Source organism: Phoxinus phoxinus (assembly GCF_949152265.1).
Source record: "Phoxinus phoxinus genome assembly, chromosome: 25".
NCBI lineage: Eukaryota > Metazoa > Chordata > Actinopteri > Cypriniformes > Leuciscidae > Phoxinus > Phoxinus phoxinus.
In genome coordinates, this window is record NC_136900.1 from 25,213,926 (window position 1) to 25,233,383 (window position 19,458).

The 19,458-nt window shown below is 41.2% G+C and overlaps 1 protein-coding gene across 7 annotated transcripts in view; it reads right to left on the minus strand.

The window, feature by feature from the left end:
* Window positions 1-92: 92 nt before the first annotated feature.
* The window catches only part of LOC306994220 (uncharacterized protein), a 24,554-nt gene continuing 5,188 nt past the window's right edge, over window positions 93-19,458 (minus strand). For 4 of the 7 annotated variants that reach the window (XM_079604685.1, XM_079604687.1, XM_079604684.1 and 1 more), the window contains exons 6-11: window positions 14,183-14,287; window positions 13,722-13,826; window positions 13,398-13,540; window positions 10,740-10,813; window positions 6,925-7,038; window positions 93-886 (exon numbers count right to left, since the gene is read on the minus strand). In XM_079604685.1, coding sequence (XP_079460811.1) covers window positions 704-886; window positions 6,925-7,038; window positions 10,740-10,813; window positions 13,398-13,540; window positions 13,722-13,826; window positions 14,183-14,287 — 724 coding nt within the window. In that variant the 3' untranslated portion in view covers window positions 93-703. The remainder of the gene's footprint in view (window positions 887-6,924; window positions 7,039-10,739; window positions 10,814-13,397; window positions 13,541-13,721; window positions 13,827-14,182; window positions 14,288-19,458) is intronic. The other 3 variants (XM_079604688.1, XM_079604689.1, XM_079604690.1) reach the window with 3 other exon arrangements.

Genomic DNA, 19,458 nt, shown 5'->3' on the forward strand with positions numbered 1-19,458 from the left:
CCTACAGACAGATCACTGTAATCGGTGTAAATGCAAACTGGATCACAAGGCTAATAATAAAAAAATGAGATATATATAAATATACATACTTGCACATTTTGTTTACTATGTCTTTAAAGTCCACATTAATCCGTTCTGTAGTCAAGTCTGTCAATCTGGGATACACAGGACGTGTTCTTGTATTTCGTCGGCATTATTGTCTTATTGTGCATTGGGATTGAGATTTTTAACCATTGCATCACATCTGTTTTTTTTTTTATTGGCTTTTATCACGAGTGCCGCTTTTTAAAGCTTTTAAATATCTAACAGATATGTTTGCTATATACACTACACTCTAAACCTATATATACTATGACAAAGGTAAGCTAAAAAACACTGAGAAAATAACACTTTAATGGCAAACATGTTGCTTTCTTAAACATTCTTTTCAAAACTGTATCAAGTAACAGCAAAACTGCAACATTTTGAGTGGAGATGAAAACATGAGTAGTATTTGGAAATCAGCACGTCGATAGTTCAATACAATAAAAACACCTGAACTAGTTACACATTAAAAGGTGAACGTAATTAAAACATGTAGCTGTGCTGAATAACATTTCAACTAGGTTGGTGAAAACCAGACACGACTCGTAGTGTGTTTATCTATTCGTTGAGGCAGCGTGATAAAGCACTTGGTTATCAGGTTATGGATTGTGGTTGCTGGTTATTTTGGTTTGAGCAATGCGTTCACCTCAGAGATGAACAGCCGGAGGTTTTCCAAGCATTTCTCCCTGATGTCAACCAGGTTCTGCGTCAGCGCCGTCAGGAGCTTCAGTTCCAGAGTCGGGTCTTTGGATATGAGCATCTTCACCACCATTCCCAAAGTCTCGCAGTCCTGCTTGTACAACTGGGGAAAGACGGACAGCTGTTGGACTCATCTTGAGGTACTTTAAGAAAGATAAACCAGATTATTACTTGTCTGGAGTATAAGTCGGGTCTGGAGACATGTCTACGATAGACCTGCACAGATCTTCTACGCTGAATGTGGTTGGAAATCACGGGATTCTTTGGAATTGATGGTAACTTTTGTTGTAGGTGAATTAAAAATGTGGGAAATGAATTGGTTGCTTGTTCTGTGCAAGTCTATATAAGACATTTAGCTGATCTGTGACAATATAAACAGGGCGAACTGTTTGTTGGCGGGTGATGACGCGTCTCTCTAACATTAGCATTGCTTTTAAAGAGCTTGACAAAGCAGTCTCTCTGTGTACTATACGACACTTTGACCTCCAGCGAGTAAGTCGTTCGGCTGTAAACTTAACAGCCGTGCGCTTGGAGGCCAGAGACTATGGGAAAGTGTCCAGCAACAGGTGTGTGGCGGCGTGTTTGCATGGAGACCTGAAGGCAGGAGAAGTGTTGAAGCTAGTTAGACCGGCAAAGCTATTTCACACCAGACTTTAAAGGCCAACAAATTCTCCCTGAGTTTAAAGACATGCAAAAATGGTGCTTAAGAGGGTTTATTATACCCTGCAAATGTCCCGAGTGTGACGTCCAAGAGCAGCGGACGAGGTGCGATGGGCTTTTATGTGATCCGTGCTGTAGGAAAGGTCTGGAGGTCATGCACAGAAATGCACATTCACACGTTCAGGTTTTAAAGGAACGTTTCGGTTTAGCTCCATCAACAGCATATTCGACTCATCTCTCGATTTAAATATGTGAATATTGTTCAGAATCACTTGCTTGTCTGTGTAAAGTTAGATACCATACTTCATCTTCAACTAAGCTGGGAAACTTGCCCACATCCATCTATTAAACACTGTTTTATGAGTAAATCCATTCACGGGAATTGCAAACACAATCTCATGGCAATTCATAACTTTTTTTATGCTTTGGCGAACTGGTGTCCACTTTAGATGATTGTATACAATCTCATTTAGCTTTAGGGGTGGAGATTAATGCTTTTTTTCTTCTTCAAAAAATCATACATTTTTGCATATTCGCATAATTTAAATTCATATGAAATCACCACCTTGTAAAATAGTTACATTTTCTCAGGGGATTGGGTTGGAATTACAACACCAGAAGTAAAGTACACTATGAAAAAAAAAATATATATATATATTAATATTGTGACCTCTTGCTGAGGACAAGTGCAATAACATGGACCTTCTAACCACAGACCATACATATAAACAAATTTTCCCCAAAAAGATAAAAAAATTATTCTAAAAATCACATAGGTATATACAATTCCTTTAGATTTAACTTTGTAAGTATGTCAATCATGATGAATTTCTTAATTTTTGCTATAAATTAGACTTTTCTATGTGGGACATGTTTTGTCCCGACTCTCAAGAATCAGTGATATATAGGCCTATATATGTATATTTATTTTTTTACTGGAGAAGCAAAATGACTGAAGATATTAAGTCTTGTTTTCTGAATCAAAATGAAATGAGTTTGTGTGTAAAACAAGAACATCTATATCTGCCAATGGAGTCAGAAAAATAAACTAGTTATCCCTTTGAATTAAGTTCATATGTCTGACCCCATTGGTAGGTATATTTCATATTTTAAGTTTAAAATTGCTATTTTTTTATGATTTATCCTTCATATCTTCAGTCATTTTGCTGCTTCTCCAGTAAATGCATCTTGATTTAAGAATGTTTAGATATTTGTGCTGGAAAACTAGACCGAAATGTGTATTTTTTTTGCAGTGTAGTCCCACCACTAAACTCTAAACGAGCAATTAAGAAACTCTACAGCTAAAAACATCAGATAAGAGAGAGAGTGCTAATTATGTTCTGACACAAATGCTGTTGATGGAGCTGAACCTGTATATGAATGTGAAATCAAAACATTATGAGCGCTTCATTGTAAACGATCATGAGAAAAGCATAAAACTTAACCCTTCCTTTTTTTTCTTTGACCAACATCATAAAGCATCCGCAGATTTGAGCCACGTCTCAGAAACTGCATTATAATCAAGAGCTTTTGGGTGTAGAGATGAATAACTCCACACGATCACCCTAGAGCTCTTCTGACATCTGTGCTCGAGCCAGTCGACGACACTGCAAAAAATGCTTTTCTTACTCAGTATTTTTGTCTTGTTTCCAGTCAAAACATCTAAAAATTCTTAAAACTAGATGAGTAAAATGAGATAAGATATTATGTCCTGTTTTCTGGGAAATAACAAAAACTAAAAGTGAGTTTTTGCTTAAAACAAACAAAATGATCTGCCAATGGGGTCAGAAATGTAATGTTGTTTCTGTTGGAATTAAGATTATATTTCTGACCGCATTGGCAGATAATTTTGCTTTTTTTAAGCAAAAACTCACTTAATTTTTATGAATTCCCCCGGATAATATATTATCTCATTTCACTCATCTAGTAAATGCATCTTGATTTAAGAATTTTTTTGATATTTTGACTGGAAACAAGACAAAAATACTAAGTAAGAAAAGCTTTTTTTTTTGCAGTGCTCAGAGAAACTATATAAACCAGAGAAATGTTCATTTATTTGGAAGCATTAGAGGAAGGGTTTTTGGTTATTTTTGCTGGAAATTCAACCCCAATTTTGAATTAATTCCTAGAGAGAGATCTGTCTATTTGACCGCAAAACGGATGTAAATAAACGAGAGGAAGAGAGGAGGATAAACATAAATGATAGAAAGCATAAGATAGAGGTTTAGGTTCAAAGGTTAAGTCTAATCAGAGCCGCTCAGGACCGGAAACGGACATTATTCCGCGTTCAGGTCGCGAGGACGAGAGGAGAAGCAGAAGCGCTCAGATTACTGGAGTGGCCGAAGTCTGGTTCCTCTTATCCGCAGGGTTCAGTCGCTCGGCCCGCTTTAAAAACAGCGCAGAGATTGCAGGAGTTCTGGACTCACTCAGAGACGGAAGAAGAAGAAGAAGGAGAAGAAGACATGACAGGAAGACCAAAGATATGTTTGAGACCAATTATCCTAAACTCTCCACCTTATTATTAACGTGAAAGTGAATGTGGGCATTTTCAACTGGAATGTTCAAGGCTTGAACAATGCATTATGCTGCTTTAATTCACTATCATAATCATAAACACGCTGATTTGTAGCAGAAAGCAGTTTATTGTGATGCTCCCCAACAAACATTCTACTATGGTAATTAATAAACATAAATTGTGATCGCACAACTCAAATGCTCATCAGAATAGTTTAAAATGTACAGAAAAGACAATGAAGAACTGATGATGTCAAACACATCTTTGTTGATTTCGGCCCTCAGGCCTTTGATAATTAAACGAGTGGAAAGAGTGATTACTCTAGTAACTTTGCAACGACATGTCAACTAGCAGTCAGTAGAGGATTGGTCGTAGGGTTGGGTGTCGTTTGAATTGTAACGATTCGAGAAAAAAAAAACGTACATATAATTAACATTTAGTCATATTGCAAAATATTAAATTTGATCTGAATATCATGAACAAACATCAGCAGGCTAAAGCACACTTACACACGGAGCGTTTGCCTGCGGTTTATAAACACAATAGAAGAACAACTAGCAGAACTAATGTACATTTCGAGCATTATTAAAGACAAGTAAACACTCCGTCATTAAAAAAGAACAAATAACACATTAGCAATCGCTCAAATAAATACAACTGAACACAGATCCGACAGAGATATGTCTCGCGCTTGAATTGTTTGAAGTCACATTGAAATCCTCACACAGAAATCGATAAGAGGAATCGAATGTTTAATTTTATAACAAGTATCCGATTCCAGAATTGGAATTGAAATTCGATTCCCACCCCCACTAACAGCCTATAATCCTCTAATGAGAGAGAGTTGACATGAAGCAGACTTGCTGATAGTTAGCAGAATGTCTAAAGTGGACTATTGAAATAAACCGTACGTTATACACACACACACACACACACACACACAGTGGTTGGCTGGATCAGTGTGTTGTGATTGGTCGAGTGTGTTTGAAAAATGCCCCGCCCCTTACCATAACCGCCAGTTTAACACACTACTAACTAACTCAACCAGGCCCCGCCCCTTTATTCTGCGCATTAATTATTATAATGAGGAATATTTTGACGTGTTCGTTCCCGGAAGAAACTTCAGGAGTTCAGGAACACTGACACTGATGTAGAGGAGAACTGGAGCTTCTCATGATCACACACACACACACACACACACTGATATAGAGAAGAACTGGAGCTTCTCATGATCACACACACACACACACACACACACACACACACACACACACACACACACACACACACTGAAGAGATGAGGATGTGAAGAAGAGTAGCTGCTCTTTAACAGTTCTCTCAGCGCACACACACACACACACACACACACACACACACACACACACACACACACACACACACACACACCCCCCTCACTAACCCAAGGGGACGTACAGTTACTCGTCTCAACTTGGTCAAGCGCTGAAGCGTCCAGAAGTCTCCGCCCGTCTGCCAATCACAGACTCACACTCGATTACAGGACGAGTGTGTGTGTGTGTGTGTGTGTGGTGTTCTGCAGCCTGTGGCGCTGTCTGAGTGTGTGTGTGTTTGTGTGTGTGTGTGAGGTGTTCTGCAGCCTGTGGCGCTGTCTGAGTGTGTGTGTGTGTGTGTGTGTGTGTGTGTGTGAGTCTGTGGCGCTGTCTGAGTTATTACCCTTCCCAGATCCCAGCGCTAATCCAGCGAGTCTCTGTGATCTGGCACATTCACAAAGCCAATCCTGCGCCGTTCTCAGAGCGCGTGTGTGTGTGTGAGAGCGTGTGTGTGAGAGCGTGTGTGTGTGAGCATGTGTGTGTGTGATTGTGACAATCATTGTGACTCTTGTGACTCTCTCTCTGTCTCTCTCTCTCTCTCTGTCTCTCTCTCTCTCTCTCTCTCCTCGAGTGTGTGACATTGATTGTATTTTCTCTGTCTTCAGAACTGCTGAGTCACTAGTGATAATAAACACTCAACTTAAATTACAATCATTTCTTGCGGCATTACAGGATCTAGTAAACCACAGAGTAAAGCCACCAGTAATTATAATAAAACACGGACATATAAAAGAAAACAAAAGCTTGTGTTCGAGACGGAGGAAGTTCTCCACCCCAGAGAGATCTGTATTTACAGCGGTGATATTTACCAGTGAATGCTGGGAACGGTTTGTTAAAGGCAGGAAAGGTGTGTGTGTGTGTGTGTGTGTGTGTGTGTGTGTGTGTGTGTGTGTGGATGTGGATGTGGATGTGAAGGTCTGATAACAGGACCACACAAACTGGAGACCGACCTGTACAACACACTGGGAAAGCAATGGTCCGTAACACACTACAAAACACACAACTGTGGCAGCAAGTGAAGCGTCGAGCTCACACACACACTCCACACACGCGGAGGTCTGTTGCAATCACTGAACGCGGGGCAATTACTCGAGGGCTGGAACACATTAGGGAGTATTAGCAGGCATTGTATCACGGAGGGTCTGACCGGTCCGGCTGGATGTGTAATTTATACGGATGTGCTGAATTTATACCCAAATATTCTTCATACAGCGACTACCAGTAAAAATTATAAACATTTGGGAGCAAAAATGATTGGGCCACTTTGAGCTGATCATGTTCTGCTGAAGTGTTTTGTCTTTAAGGCGAGACGAGCAACAACAATACAAACCACCTGAATCACATCAAAACTTATAAACACAGCATTTATGGCCTTTAACTGAGCAGAAAAACAGTCAAAAACACACATCTGAGTGTCAGAGCGAGTCACGTGATGCCTCTGAACCAATCACGGTGTCAGAAATTGACATCAGCCAATGAGATTTCGCTTTTAGGGTTACATGCCCATTGTACTTTCACTACAGCAAACCAACATATGAAGCTGTAGCTCATGTTTAGTTTCCTGTCTTCGAAACGCAAAAGGAAAGTGAGGGAATGATGTAAAGATGGCGAACGCACCTTCTCGATGTCCCGGGCCTTGTTTCTGACGGCCTGAGCACACTGTTCCTCCACGGTCGGCTCCTCCGGCTCTCCGCCCAACCCGGGAATCACATCCAGCTCGGAGAAAAAGATCTGGAACGGAGGAGATTCATATTATTAAAGTATTTTAGTCTTGGTTTCCAGTACAAATATCACACTGGTTTGGTTAAGCGTAGACACTGCATTTAGCAGCTATAGGTCAACTCGTGAAAATGTGTGCCAATTCTGGGGAAGATCAGACCAAGTTTGAAAAAGTAGGTTTTTAGGAAAATTCAAAATGGCGGATAAATTGTATAGGCGGAAATGCCCTCCATCTGAGCATTTATTATTGATTTATGAACATATCAAGAATCAGTTTTTCTCTGTTAGGTCTTAAGTTGTGTAACGCCACACCACAGGTTCTTCAGATAAGTGTGTTGGTTTCTAACACTGGGCACCAGCACATGAAGGTTCATAACAAACTGTGAACAAACGTGTATTCTATGGCAAAGATTGTTTCAGTCGCTCATTACACCATTTTAACATTATTAAAATACATACTATGTATGAGTTTCATTATGTACTTATGCATTTGGTTGCGAGTGCAGTGCGCTTGCAGAGAGACTCCGCCCACACACTCTTCTGATTGGCTGTGCTTTAGGATTGATTTGGTTGAGAGTACAGAGAGACTCCGCCCACACACTCTTCTGATTGGCTGTAATTTTGGATTGATTTGGTTGAGAGTACAGAGACTCCACCCACACACTCTTCTGATTGGCTGTAATTTTGGATTGATTTGGTTGAGTACAGAGACTCCGCCCACACACTCTTCTGATTGGCTGTGATTTTGGATTGATTTGGTTGAGTACAGAGACTCCGCCCACACACTCTTCTGATTGGCTGTGATTTAGGATTGATTTGATTGCGCTTGCAGAGAGACTCCGCCCACACACTCTTCTGATTGGCTGTGATTTAGGATTGATTTGGTTGTGAGTGCAGAGAGACTCCACCCCCACACACTCTTCTGATTGGCTGTGATTTTTTTTTTATTGATTTGGTTGCGCTTGCAGAGAGACTCCGCCCACAGGCTCTACTGATTGGCTGTGATTTTGGATTGATTTTGTTGCGCTTGCAGAGAGACTCCGCCCACAGGCTCTACTGATTGGCTGTGATTTTGTACTGATTTGGTTGCGCTTGCAGACAGACTCCGCCCACAGGCTCTACTGGTTGGCTGTGATTTTGTACTGATTTGGTTGCGCTTGCAGACAGACTCCGCCCACAGGCTCTACTGGTTGGCTGTGATTTTGTACTGATTTGGTTGCGCTTGCAGACAGACTCCGCCCACAGGCTCTACTGGTTGGCTGTGATTTTTTGTATTGATTTGGTTGCGCTTGCAGAGAGACTCCGCCCACACACTCTTCTGATTGGCTGTGATTTTTTGTACTGATTTGGTTGCGCTTGCAGAGAGACTCCGCCCACACACTCTACTGATTGGCTGTGATTTAGGATTGATTTGGTTGAGCGTACAGAGACTCCGCCCACACACTCTTCTGATTGGCTGTGCTTTAGGATTGATTTGGTTGAGCGTGCAGAGACTCCGCCCACACACTCTTCTGATTGGCTGTGCTTTAGGATTGATTTGGTTGAGCGCAGAGCCATATAGAGAGAGAGTTGCGACAACGGAAGTTCGAAATGGTTCTTCGTCACGTGATTCGCGTAGACGGCGGATAGTTCCAGGAAGTGCTTCGGCGCCAATTCAAATCAATGGAGTTAGAGAGCAGAACTGTGATTTTTGATCATTTGTAGTCAATAAATGCATTGATTTACAATATGTATATAATACACTGACATGTGAATGTAGTATGTGTATGTAGTTACATCAATGTTGTTTTTAAAATATAAAAATCTGATAATATTTAATGATTAGTGTGCTCAACTTGCGTTGCCTGCCTTCGTTAACATATTTCTAGCTAACGTTACCTTGGTAAAAGACCGTGTTGCAATTGTTTTGAAGTATTTTTGTGTTCTTAAACTTATATGTTATTTAAGTGTATCACGTAGCCTAATGTGCTATGGTTTTACAAGGACAGGAGACTTGGTAACAGGTTATTGTCTTAATGTAAAATTGAATTAAGTGAAATTTCAAATAATCTTATGTTTACCATGCTTATGCACCCCATGCACGTATTACTATATAAATTAATACACAATATATTCAGTTCTAAAAACAAAACATGATTATATATACACACACACATTATTTCAAAGTGTCCAATTGCATTTTGTGTCCAAGTGCATTATTTCCTTTTAACATAATTTTATAAATTCATGACATAAATCACTTCCAATCTATAAAACCTATTTAGTTTAAATTCATTTTTAATACATTTAGATAATACATATTTTATGTTTTATCTTAAACCCCCAAAATATCAGGTTGTGCAACTGTCCGCACAAATAAACAATTTAAAATAAATAAACTATTGTCTTAAGAATAAAAAATTGAAAACGAAATTATATGGCATCATTTTTTGTTTAAAACCTTTCATATAAACCTTTCATTTTAAAGATATTGAGATCATTTAACAACTTTTGTTAAATTGAGTGTTAATCATACAGTAGGCTACTGTATCTGCACTTTTTCACAAAGACCAACACTGGCAAGTTCAAGGTTTATTTAAAATAGGGAGCAAGAAAAGTTTTGCAAATCCAACTCCAAGGAGCTGAGACTGAAGGTGAGGGTACAGCGGCAGTGCAGGTCTGCAGGATCCACTGAATCCGCTTATAATGCTTCTGGTGTTGAAAGAGATAAAGGAGACAAAAACGGGACAAATTATATACAAAATCAGCTGGGCTAAAACAGTAATATAGACAGATAATACAATGCCTAAAAAACTCCACCCATACGTTTTTGTTTACTCAAATATGCAATCTAAAATAAGGATTTTATTCTGTTATTGCACATTTAATATGAAATTAAACGGATATTCTTATTACCACTTCCATTAATGGCTATCACACTCCCAATGTTATATTTAGCCTCTGTTTAGAAGCGTTTCCCTCTTATTACACACAACAAAGGATAAATCTACATTAATATAACGGGTTTAACATTAATAGGCTGTTCGTGGGTTTGTTATGCGCTACTAATTTTATCCAATGACCTATCATTTATCCGATAACGTCCCCTAAAACTACTAATTTAGATAGCAATAATCAACTAGCATGCTTTAATACACAAGTTAAATTGATTCCGATGTACTGATAATATACAATCTTGTTCTTTAAACGTCTTACCTTTTAAAAGGGCATCACAAACGGTCTGTTCTGCTGCAACTCTACGGCGCGGCCGCTACTTCCGGGAACTATTGAGAGGCTCCGCGAGCCGCCATTGCTGGAAAAAAACCGTTCCATTGGAGTGAATGGAGTTGTCGCAACTCTCTCTCTATATGGCTCTGGTTGAGCGTACAGAGAGACTCCGCCCACACACTCTTCTGATTGGCTGTGATTTAGGATTGATTTGGTTGAGCGTACAGAGACTCCGCCCACACACTCTTCTGATTGGCTGTGCTTTAGGATTGATTTGGTTGAGCGTACAGAGAGACTCCGCCCACACACTCTTCTGATTGACTGATTTAGGATTGATTTGGTTGAGCGTACAGAGAGACTCCGCCCACACACTCTTCTGATTGACTGATTTAGGATTGATTTGGTTGCGCTTGCAGAGAGACTCCGCCCACAGGCTCTTCTGATTGGCTGTGCTGTGCTCACAGAGTTGTTCTGGCTCAGTGTGTGTGAACAGAGGCGATCGGTACCTTGCTGGCTGATGCAGAAGCGTGTGAATCTTCTTTGGATCCTCCAGAGAGAGCGCTGCACGTCCTGAGGTTCTCTGCAGTCACAGTGAGACAGTGAAGGACATCAGGACAAACAGTTGCTCGTAAAACTGCAAATCTTTACATCTCAAACTGAGCAGACAAGAAAGAAGAATCCGCCATAAACAATATCAGAGCCATCCCTGTACAAACTGTCAAACATCGTCCGCGTCGGAGAAGTGTGTTTATGTGTGCGCTCCCGGGTTTGAGATGTGTCTCTCTATACGTCTACAAACTACAAACATGGCGGCGCAAAGAAAGTTCAGTTGCAACTGAAAAGCATGATTGTTTATGTTTTGATTTACGTTTTAATTTGATTGAATAGAATGCAATTATACTTCTTTTTTATATATATATAGAGGCTCAAGCTGAGCGATGGAAGACCGGGAGCGTTTGGGAAACCGGTTTGGAAGCAGTGATTATTGTAGATCAAATCATTCAAAAATATAAAATATTAAACAATATTTTAATTTATTTGTCCACACATGCAAAAAAATGCCAATGTGCATAATTAGAAACAGCAAATTCATCTACATTAAACTACCACTGAATATTTATTAGATAATTTGGGGTGATCAAAACTTTTGACTTAATTGTAAGTTTTATTATTTTAAGTATTGTAAGTATAATTTTAGTTGGAAAGGTAGACATTCCTAAGATGAAAGTTTTGAATGTATATACATTTAAAGCATATTTGAAACATTATCTGTTAGAAACTATTTAAAAAGTTAAATTAGGTAGAAAAAATAATAATATATATATATATATTTTTTTTTTTTTATATAATATTAAATGATAATAATAATTTAAAAAAAATTTGAATGACATTGATTGTTTTTTTTCCACTGTAATAATAAGTAAGTTATTAATTATATCTCTTTTATCTGTAAGCCTAAATGTCCAGGTAATGAATGTAGCTCTACTCTTTTACTAATTTTAAGAAAGTTTAATTACATTTTAATTATATTTAATTACAACATTTAAATCAATTTGAGTTATTTTTATTTTATTTTATAGTTCAATCTATTTCATTTGTTTAAATAAAAATGGTAGTTTTATTTTTATTTATTTATGGAATAAAAAAATATGTATATATATATATATATATTATTTTTTATTTCATTTATTTTTTATATATTCATAAATAAGCAGTATTAATTTTTTTTTTTTTTATTCTCCCCACTGTAATTTTTAATTGCATATCTTTTATTTGTAAGTCTAAATGCTCAGGTTACCTCTACTCTGTTTTAGATTTTTAGTTATTTAGTGATATAGTTATGTATATATCTCCACATGCTAACATGATGTTGCTTGATCCGGCCTGCATCCCAGCAGAACCTGCCGTCTGTGGACATTCCCAGCTCTCATGCGTGCGGTAATGAGCGGCGCGGGCGCAGGAGAGCGGCTTCTGTTGGCTCAGGTTTTATAGTGTCTGTAAAAGTGAGGCGACACATTCCTCCCGTATGAGTGATGATGATGGGAACACAACACAGGCCTGTTGTGAGCCGACCCTCCTAACACCAAATAAATAACCACTTTAAAGTTCACAGGCTAAAAAAAGACCCTTAACTGGGACTGAACGCGTCCAATTAAACCAACTAACCTGAAGAACTGAAGAAATATCCTACAAATCATAAATGTGTCCGGACACTTCGGTTTAAGTTCAGCAGGGATGCGAATGTATATGAACGTTTGTATTTATTATTATTAATTAAACAAATTAAACTACATTATTTACAAATGTTGCCACTGCAATTAGTTGAAATAAAATATTTGTTTTATTTTATTTCAGTTGGCATTTTTCCAAATAACAAAAAAAGTGTTTTTAATGGGTTTTAGTTTTAGGCCCCGTTTACACGAGAACGCTCGCGGGCGAAAACGTACAAATATTTTATGGGATGTATCTTTCGTTTACACGGCGACGGCGTTTTTGGGGCTTAAAAACGCACAAAAGTGAAACCCCCTCCAGAGTGGAGATCTTAAACACGCTCCACCGCCGCGTTCCCGTCTAAAGGGTAAAAACGGTAAAAACGCGAAAGTCTGCTAGACGGTGAAGGCGTCGCGTACGCGTTTACGTCACAGGCGTGCGCCAGTACAGGAAAATAACAAAACATTATCAAACTAAAATATAGCATTCATTTCATTGACAAAAAAAAAAAAAAAATTGAGCGACAGGCGAAGAGCAGCGAGGGTTAAAGCAGCGGCTTTACCGTATTAAACATGACAAACTGTGTCAGCGTCTCTTTCACTGTCAGTGCTCCACATCGCCACCTAGCCGTCTGGAGTGCAAACTACATCCAATCTCACACACTTTTGCGTCTCCATATGCAGATTCCCCCCATAACGCTCGTCTAAACGCAGAATAAAAGTGATAACGCAACGCCACTTTTGTGTTTTCTCTTCAGGTTGTTTCCGTGTAAACACAGCCTCAGTGAATGATAATGACCTTGATCTGGAGAGGGATTTATAAACTTCCTAAACACGTCTGGTAGCATCAAGTGTTCTGAGAGAAAGACAAGCGACAGAAGAGCTGAAGAAATCATTTAGATCTGTGAAGAGAAGTGAAGGGGATTATAATGTAGTGAGAGGTTGTGAGCTGACCTGGTTGGGTCTCGGGGCGTGTGGCGCTGGTGTTCTGCTGGGGTTCGGGGACTCGGGCCGACCTGGATCTGGATCTGGATCTGGATCTGGATCTGAATCTGGATCTGAATCTGGATCTGGATCTGACACCATCACCATCAGCCCTGATCACACAACAACAGTTCTGTCAGCGCCACTGTCGTCACACACGATTGCCGGTTAACTTACAGTTTGGGTCGGCGGTCTGGCTCTGTTCTGGGCAGCCTAGCATGGAGCAGCAATAACCCCTCTTAGGGTAAACAGAAGAGGAGTGTGTGTGTGTGTGTGTGTGTGTGCACTGCTCACTCTCGGTCCAGATTCATGATGGCCTGCAGCAGTGGGTCCTCTCCTGGAGAACAGGGTAACCTTTGACCTCTGACCTCAGGCTGAGAGGTCACCGCACCGCCACTCCTGCACACAGACATGAAAATAATCTAGTTTTTGTTTTTAAAGATCTCATTAAGAGAGTCAGGGAGATATTAACAGGTCATTTACTTATGAAAAAATAAATCTTTATTTAGCTGTCAAATAAGCAAACACTTGAACACATGTGAGGACCTAAACACACTACAGCTGCTGATACTGAAGAGCTTATACACGAGTACAGCGATAGCAGGCGTCGTGTTCCTACAGCTGGAGGATCAGCTGAGAGACACTGACGCGAGCCTGACTAACGTGACCTGCCAGAACTGATGCTACGCCTAATTCTTTACATGAACAAGAGTTTTCCTGGTGTGTGTGTGTGTGTGTGTGTGTGCGCTGCTCACTCTCGGTCCAGATTCATGATGGCCTGCAGCAGTGCGTCCTCTCCTGGAGAACAGGGTAACCTTTGACCTCTGAGCCCAGGCTGAGAGGTCACCGCACCGCCACTCCTGCACACAGACATGAAAATAATCTAGTTAGCTATACTTAATCAAAGAAATAATAAAATAATTATTCTTAAAGGAAAAAAAAAAAAAAATATATATATATATAAAACATAAAATAAAATAAAATATATATATATATAATATAAAATAGTAATAAAATCACACATATATAAAATATTAATAATAATTAAATGCGTATTATTAATAATATAATAAATAATAATATAAAATAATAATAATACAAAAATAAAATTAAATGCAAAAAAGTATGAGGCATTGATGAAGAATAAGAATAAATAATAATAATAAGAATAAATGTACAATAAAATAATAACAATGTAAAAAATCCCAGATATAGTCCAGATTTCAGATCACAGTGGTTACATATTAAAAGCATGACAATGGTTAAAAAATAAAATTAAAAATAGTATAAAATAAAACAATAATAAAAATAATACTAAATAATATAAAAATGAAATAATAATAATAGAAATAATATTAAATGCACTGATATAATGGAAATAATGGAAAATGAAATGATAATAGTATATAAAAAATCCCAGATATAAAACAGTATAAAATAAAACTATAATAAAAATAGTAATATTTAATATACAATAAAATAATAATAAAAATAATATTAGATAATATAAAATAAAGTAATATTTAAATAAAAAAAAACATTAATAATAATAATAATATAAAATAAGAGGCAGGTTATATTCCCAGATGGTCTAATATAGATTTATTATAAAGTGTGATTTCTGCACACAGAAGAGTTAAAGGAACATCAGCACAAGCGTTAGTTTGATTGTACGGGTGGAAATGATCATGAACACTGCATTATGACTGGTGAACTGGTGGAGGAGTAAAGATGGACTGGTGAACTGGTGGAGGAGTAAAGATGGACTGGTGAACTGGTGGAGGAGTAAAGATGGACTGGTGAACTGGTGGAGGAGTAAAGATGGACTGGTGAACTGGTGGAGGAGTACAGATGGACTGGTGAACTGGTGGAGGAGTAAAGATGGACTGGTGAACTGGTGGAGGAGTGAAGATGGACTGGTGAACTGGTGGAGGAGTGAAGATGGACTGGTGAACTGGTGGAGGAGTGAAGATGGACTGGTGAACTGGTGGAGGAGTAAAGATGGACTGGTGAACTGGTGGAGGAGTAAAGATGGACTGGTGAACTGGTGGACGAGTAAAGATGGACTGGTGAACTGGTGGAGGAGTAAAGATGGACTGGTGAACTGGTGGAGGAGTAAAGATGGACTGGTGAACTGGTGGAGGAGTGAAGATGGACTGGTGAACTGGTGGAGGAGTAAAGATGGACTGGTGAACTGGTGGAGGAGTAAAGATGGACTGGTGAACTGGTGGAGGAGTGAAGATGGACTGGTGAACTGGTGGAGGAGTGAAGATGGACTGGTGAACTGGTGGAGGAGTAAAGATGGACGACTGGTGAACTGGTGGAGGAGTAAAGATGGACTGGTGAACTGGTGGAGGAGTAAAGATGGACTGGTGAACTGGTGGAGGAGTAAAGATGGACTGGTGAACTGGTGGAGGAGTACAGATGGACTGGTGAACTGGTGGAGGAGTAAAGATGGACTGGTGAACTGGTGGAGGAGTGAAGATGGACTGGTGAACTGGTGGAGGAGTGAAGATGGACTGGTGAACTGGTGGAGGAGTGAAGATGGACTGGTGAACTGGTGGAGGAGTAAAGATGGACTGGTGAACTGGTGGAGGAGTAAAGATGGACTGGTGAACTGGTGGACGAGTAAAGATGGACTGGTGAACTGGTGGAGGAGTAAAGATGGACTGGTGAACTGGTGGAGGAGTAAAGATGGACTGGTGAACTGGTGGAGGAGTGAAGATGGACTGGTGAACTGGTGGAGGAGTAAAGATGGACTGGTGAACTGGTGGAGGAGTAAAGATGGACTGGTGAACTGGTGGAGGAGTGAAGATGGACTGGTGAACTGGTGGAGGAGTGAAGATGGACTGGTGAACTGGTGGAGGAGTAAAGATGGACGACTGGTGAACTGGTGGAGGAGTAAAGATGGACTGGTGAACTGGTGGAGGAGTAAAGATGGACTGGTGAACTGGTGGAGGAGTGAAGATGGACTGGTGAACTGGTGGAGGAGTAAAGATGGACTGGTGAACTGGTGGAGGAGTAAAGATGGACTGGTGAACTGGTGGAGGAGTAAAGATGGACTGGTGAACTGGTGGAGGAGTGAAGATGGACTGGTGAACTGGTGGAGGAGTAAAGATGGACTGGTGAACTTGTGGAGGAATAAAGATGGACTGGTGAACTGGTGGAGGAGTAAAGATGGACTGGTGAACTGGTGGAGGAGTAAAGATGGACTGGTGAACTGGTGGAGGAGTAAAGATGGACTGGTGAACTGGTGGAGGAGTAAAGATGGACTGGTGAACTGGTGGAGGAGTAAAGATGGACTGGTGAACTGGTGGAGGAGTGAAGATGGACTGGTGAACTGGTGGAGGAGTAAAGATGGACTGGTGAACTGGTGGAGGAGTAAAGATGGACTGGTGAACTGGTGGAGGAGTAAAGATGGACTGGTGAACTGGTGGAGGAGTAAAGATGGACTGGTGAACTGGTGGAGGAGTGAAGATGGACTGGTGAACTGGTGGAGGAGTAAAGATGGACTGGTGAACTGGTGGAGGAGTAAAGATGGACTGGTGAACTGGTGGAGGAGTAAAGATGGACTGGTGAACTGGTGGAGGAGTGAAGATGGACTGGTGAACTGGTGGAGGAGTAAAGATGGACTGGTGAACTGGTGGAGGAGTAAAGATGGACTGGTGAACTGGTGGAGGAGTAAAGATGGACTGGTGAACTGGTGGAGGAGTGAAGATGGACTGGTGAACTGGTGGAGGAGTAAAGATGGACTGGTGAACTGGTGGAGGAGTGAAGATGGACTGGTGAACTGGTGGAGGAGTAAAGATGGACTGGTGAACTGGTGGAGGAGTAAAGATGGACTGGTGAACTGGTGGAGGAGTGAAGATGGACTGGTGAACTGGTGGAGGAGTAAAGATGGACTGGTGAACTGGTGGAGGAGTGAAGATGGACTGGTGAACTGGTGGAGGAGTAAAGATGGACTGGTGAACTGGTGGAGGAGTAAAGATGGACTGGTGAACTGGTGGAGGAGTAAAGATGGACTGGTGAACTGGTGGAGGAGTAAAGATGGACTGGAGAACTGGTGGAGGAGTAAAGATGGACTGGAGAACTGGTGGAGGAGTAAAGATGGACTGGTGAACTGGTGGAGGAGTAAAGATGGACTGGTGAACTGGTGGAGGAGTAAAGATGGACTGGTGAACTGGTGGAGGAGTGAAGATGGACTGGTAAACTGGTGGAGGAGTAAAGATGGACTGGTGAACTGGTGGAGGAGTAAAGATGGACTGGTGAACTGGTGGAGGAGTAAAGATGGACTGGTGAACTGGTGGAGGAGTAAAGATGGACTGGTGAACTGGTGGAGGAGTAAAGATGGACTGGTGAACTGGTGGAGGAGTGAAGATGGACTGGTGAACTGGTGGAGGAGTAAAGATGGACTGGTGAACTGGTGGAGGAGTAAAGATGGACTGGTGAACTGGTGGAGGAGTAAAGATGGACTGGTGAACTGGTGGAGGAGTGAAGATGGACTGGTGAACTGGTGGAGGAGTAAAGATGGACTGGTGAACTGGTGGAGGAGTGAAGATGGACTGGTGAACTGGTGGAGGAGTGAAGATGGACTGGTGAACTGGTGGAGGAGTAAAGATGGACGACTGGTGAACTGGTGGAGGAGTAAAGATGGACTGGTGAACTGGTGGAGGAGTAAAGATGGACTGGTGAACTGGTGGAGGAGTGAAGATGGACTGGTGAACTGGTGGAGGAGTAAAGATGGACTGGTGAACTGGTGGAGGAGTAAAGATGGACTGGTGAACTGGTGGAGGAGTAAAGATGGACTGGTGAACTGGTGGAGGAGTGAAGATGGACTGGTGAACTGGTGGAGGAGTAAAGATGGACTGGTGAACTGGTGGAGGAGTGAAGATGGACTGGTGAACTGGTGGAGGAGTAAAGATGGACTGGTGAACTGGTGGAGGAGTGAAGATGGACTGGTGAACTGGTGGAGGAGTAAAGATGGACGACTGGTGAACTGGTGGAGGAGTAAAGATGGACTGGTGAACTGGTGGAGGAGTAAAGATGGACTGGTGAACTGGTGGAGGAGTAAAGATGGACTGGTGAACTGGTGGAGGAGTGAAGATGGACTGGTGAACTGGTGGAGGAGTAAAGATGGACTGGTGAACTGGTGGAGGAGTGAAGATGGACTGGTGAACTGGTGGAGGAGTAAAGATGGACGACTGGTGAACTGGTGGAGGAGTAAAGATGGACTGGTGAACTGGTGGAGGAGTAAAGATGGACTGGTGAACTGGTGGAGGAGTGAAGATGGACTGGTGAACTGGTGGAGGAGTAAAGATGGACTGGTGAACTGGTGGAGGAGTAAAGATGGACTGGTGAACTGGTGGAGGAGTAAAGATGGACTGGTGAACTGGTGGAGGAGTGAAGATGGACTGGTGAACTGGTGGAGGAGTAAAGATGGACTGGTGAACTGGTGGAGGAGTGAAGATGGACTGGTGAACTGGTGGAGGAGTAAAGATGGACTGGTGAACTGGTGGAGGAGTGAAGATGGACTGGTGAACTGGTGGAGGAGTAAAGATGGACTGGTGAACTGGTGGAGGAGTGAAGATGGACTGGTGAACTGGTGGAGGAGTAAAGATGGACGACTGGTGAACTGGTGGAGGAGTAAAGATGGACTGGTGAACTGGTGGAGGAGTAAAGATGGACTGGTGAACTGGTGGAGGAGTAAAGATGGACTGGTGAACTGGTGGAGGAGTGAAGATGGACTGGTGAACTGGTGGAGGAGTAAAGATGGACTGGTGAACTGGTGGAGGAGTGAAGATGGACTGGTGAACTGGTGGAGGAGTAAAGATGGACTGGTGAACTGGTGGAGGAGTGAAGATGGACTGGTGAACTGGTGGAGGAGTAAAGATGGACTGGTGAACTGGTGGAGGAGTGAAGATGGACTGGTGAACTGGTGGAGGAGTAAAGATGGACTGGTGAACTGGTGGAGGAGTGAAGATGGACTGGTGAACTGGTGGAGGAGTAAAGATGGACTGGTGAACTGGTGGAG